The sequence below is a fragment of the Heteronotia binoei genome, chromosome 8, assembly GCF_032191835.1.
Source record: "Heteronotia binoei isolate CCM8104 ecotype False Entrance Well chromosome 8, APGP_CSIRO_Hbin_v1, whole genome shotgun sequence".
NCBI lineage: Eukaryota > Metazoa > Chordata > Lepidosauria > Squamata > Gekkonidae > Heteronotia > Heteronotia binoei.
Window position 1 is genome coordinate 130927198 of NC_083230.1, and position 3994 is coordinate 130931191.

The 3994-nt window shown below is 50.0% G+C and overlaps 1 protein-coding gene across 1 annotated transcript; it reads right to left on the bottom strand.

Annotated features, from left to right (window-relative positions):
- Positions 1-1926: 1926 nt before the first annotated feature.
- Positions 1927-2850, bottom strand: LOC132575834 (olfactory receptor 5V1-like). The gene has a single exon (XM_060244521.1). The coding sequence runs from the start codon at positions 2848-2850 to the stop codon at positions 1927-1929; it is 924 nt and encodes a 307-aa protein (XP_060100504.1).
- Between the last annotated feature and the right edge of the window lie 1144 nt (positions 2851-3994).

Below are 3994 nucleotides of genomic sequence, written 5' to 3' on the forward strand. Positions count from 1 at the left end.
TAAACGATTTATCGAGCCAACATTCGCTCGCTCATTCACTGACGCAGTGATCTCACTTTCAGGGGGCTTTGGGAGGGAAGCGGTGGTGTGCTTCCGACAAGTCGCCAATGATGGAGCGTTCAAACAGAGAAATTCCGCTCAGGAACCATCAGAAGAATTTTGTTCCTGATTTAAAGCAGTATCAAATTAGTCCACGCCCCAGTATTCTCAACACGGGACTCGAACGAGCTAACCACCATTCGCAGATGCTGACGTTTGGACAACCACTTAAAATACGACATGCTTCCAGACTCCACTCATGCCCGTAGTGGGATTTTATGAATGTCTGACCTCACTCTAAGTTTGCTACGCAAAGCTGCGGCACTTCCTGTAACTGCGGCGCAGATGGTGGGAAATCCGACTAGATGCTGCAGAGGGAACAGGATTGTGACTGCGAGGTGAGCTGTGTGCGAAAACGGTTTATGTCATGAGCCCTGACGAGGGGGAGCTGGAAGGGTTAACAGACCTGGAAGAGTTGCCTACCACCTCCTCAGCCAATCAACCAGCAGCTGGCCCATCAATCACTCTCCCCACATTCCAGGCACTAGTGCCGGCTGTTGACAATCAGTCTCCTCCGAGCTCTCCCCATCCCATCTCAGGAGTTCAGAGACATGAGGCATGCTAATGCTTCAGCTCTCTCAGCCCTGAGTTCTAGCAGAGTCGCTGCCACCCAGGGAGCAGGCTGATGGAGGCTCCCATATAGCTCTCACCCAGGGCCTGGTAGCCTTGTGGAAGCAACAAGTCTATTCTCTGGCTTGCATCCACGCTCCCTCCTGATCCTGACCTGCTTGAATTCCTTGGCACCCTGACCCTCTAGCTTCTGGACCCTGACTTCTGATTCTGGTTTGCAATTTTGCTTTGGTGACTTGACTCCTGCTTGACCTCCTGGACTCTGACCTTGGACTGGCTTTGACGCCTCCCTGCCTGCGTCCCGTGAACGTGACAATCTACCCCCCTTATCTTAGAAGGTGCACAGCCTTAAATATCTCAAGCAAACACACCTCCTCTCAAAAGCTCCCCTCCCCAGACCTCATGAAGGAAACGCAGGCTGTGCAAAGGAATGCCAATCCACAGGGCCTTTTTTGTAGCAGGAACTCCTTTGCAAATTGGGCCACACCAGGGCTTTTTTTTTTTTTGAGCAGGAACACACAGGAACACAGTTCTGACTGGCTGGATACCAGGGGGTGTGGCCTAATATGCAAATGAGTCCCCGCTGGGCTTTTTATACAAAAAGTGATGTCATGGGGTGTGGTCTAATATGCAAATGAGTTCGTGCTGGGCTTTCTCTACCAAAAGAGCCCTGGGCCACACACCCATGATGTAGCCAATCCTCTAAGAACTTGCAGGGCTCTTCTTACATGGTCTACTGTAAGCTCCAGGAGGATTGGCTGCATCAGGGGTGCATCAGGGCTTTTCTTGTAGCAGGAATTCCTTTGCATATTTGGCCACACCTCCCTGATGTAGCCAATCCTCCAAGAGCTTGCAGGGCTCTTCTGACAGAGTCCACTGTAAGTTCCAGGAGGATTGGCTGCATCAGGGGTGTGTGGCTTAATATGCAAAGGAGCTCTTGTCAACCAGAATGATCTTGTGTGGCATAAACATGGGATAAGTGTACTGGTTGGATTACATCTCTGTCAGCCATTTGTCTGCCGAACCATTCTTTCTTCTTGCTTCCCAACACCAAAAAGTGTAGTGGACAAAATGGAAACGAAAGGAAATTACAGATGCAGGTATGGTGGAACTGTCAACCTAGTTAGTTCCAAAGTTAACAAGCAAAGGACATTTCCTTTTCCTTCAGATTTGTTGCCCTTCTCTGAATGAACGTCCCCTTACTGAAGAACACTGTTCTCAGCAGAACTCACTGAAGTTTGCCACCAAAAGTGACACTTAATCTGTCCACTTCTTCACAACCTTCCTGAAGGCCCCCTTCACCTCCTTGTTGCGGAGGCTGTAGATGAGGGGGTTCAGCATAGGGGCGACGATGAGGAACATGGCAGAGACCAGGGTGTCTATCTCCAGGGAATAGCCAGCGCTCGGCTTGTTGTAGTTCAGGAATGCATTTCCAAGACAGAAAAAAACAACGAGGAGGTGAGAAGCGCATGTGGAGAAGGCTTTGCGCCGGCCGCCTTTGGAGTGAATCCGCAGAACAGAGGTCAAGATGCAGACGTAGGAGAAGATGATGAAGAGGAGAGGGCCCAAGCCCACAAAGAGACTTGTGATGTGACAGGCCAGTTCGTTGACACGTGTGTCGCTGCAGGCGATTTGTAACAGCGGCGGGACGTCACAGAAGATGTGAGGGATCTGGTTGGCTCCACAAAAGGACAACTGTGAAGCCAAGGCAGCATGAATTGCCGAGTCCAGGAAGCCCCAGATCCAAGTGAAAGATGCTAGCTGGATGCACACCCTCTTGCTCATGAGGAGAGAGTAGTGCATGGGTCTGCAGATGGCGGCGTAGCGGTCGTAGGCCATGACGGCCATCAGGGATGGCTCGCAGCCGGCAAAGCCAACCAGGAAGAACATTTGACCCAGGCATTCCTTGTACGAAATTGTGTTCTGTTGGCGCAGGAAATTGATGAGGAGCTTGGGGATGACTACGGTGGAGATGCAGATGTCCAAGCAGGAGAGGTGGCTGAGGAAGAAGTACATGGGGGTATGGAGGCTGGAATCCATAAAGACCAGAAGGAAAATCATGAGATTGCCCATCACAATGGCCAGGTAGGCAGCCAGAAACACGACGAAGAGGAAGGCTGGGTGGCTTGGGAGGCTGGAGAAGAAGAACTCTCTCACCTGCGTGTCGTTTTCTGCAGCCATGGCAAAGAGGAGGCCTCTGTGAGGAGAGAAAGGGAACTCCATGAGATACAGTTTGGTGCAGGGGTTAGAGACCAGTGTTCCTTCTAATCTAAGCTGAGTTAGTGTGAGCTAGCTTACAGGTTTTTTTAGCCTCCAGGTGTCACCTTTTTGTCTTCGCTCAGGACAGATGGCTCCAGAGCAAACTAACTTACGCAGGGGTTCGCAGCTTGAATGCAAGTCGCTCGCAGAGTAGAATTTTTGCTCACAAGACTCTGCAGCTTAGAGGGAGCATTCGACACGGCCTGGGTTCAAGACACCACTCTGCCCTGAAGCCCAGAGGTTGCCCTGGCCCACTTACAGCCTAAGACTAGCTCACCTCCCTGGATTGTGGTGAATGTAATATTGGAGGGTGGGGGGAGGATAAGTATGTATCCTGCCCTTAGCTCTGTGGCGGAAGGGCCAGGAAGAAACGTAAGGAGCAAACCTGCCGAGAAGGAAAAAAAAATGCAACTGGAACTGGGAGGCAGCGTGATGCCTGACTCCCCTTCCACCCCAAAGCCATGCTAAAATGAATGCAAATACCTTGATTTCCAGTAGATAGATCCAAGCAGGCAGCCGTGTTGGTCTGAAGCAGTAGAACAAAGTAGGAGTCAAGGTGCACCTTTAAGACCAACCAAGTTTTATTCAGAATGGAAGTTTCGTGTGCTCTAAGCACACTTCATCAGACGAGGAATCCAGCACAGCTCCTGCTACCCAGATCAAACGTTTGCTCAATTTGTTAATTTTACTATTCTGTCACTGGATCTTAAATTTGTACCCTTTTGCATTCTAAGCCGCCGCCTACCAGCTACATGTAGCTCTGCCCACTGTACCGGATTCCTCTTCTGATGAAGGGTGCTTCTAGCACACGGAAGCTTCCATTCTGAATAAAACTTTGTTGGTCTTAAAGGTGCCACTTGACGCCTACTTTGTTCTACGTGATTTCCAGCGATTGGTCTTGTCCGTGTTCACAGACCGTTGCATTTAAGGCAAACACAAATCGCACTCCCTGTTCACACTTACCTCATGTCACTTTCTGCACGAATGTCATGCTTTCATCTGCTGCCAAACTTTATTTCATCTTCTGCTTTTATTACTGTTTACTTATATTATGGAAGGGGGTGGA

Excerpts from the sequence above, each read along its gene's own strand:
- LOC132575834 (XM_060244521.1), bottom strand. The coding sequence starts at position 2,850 with ATGGCTGCAGAAAACGACACGCAGGTGAGAGAGTTCTTCTTCTCCAGC.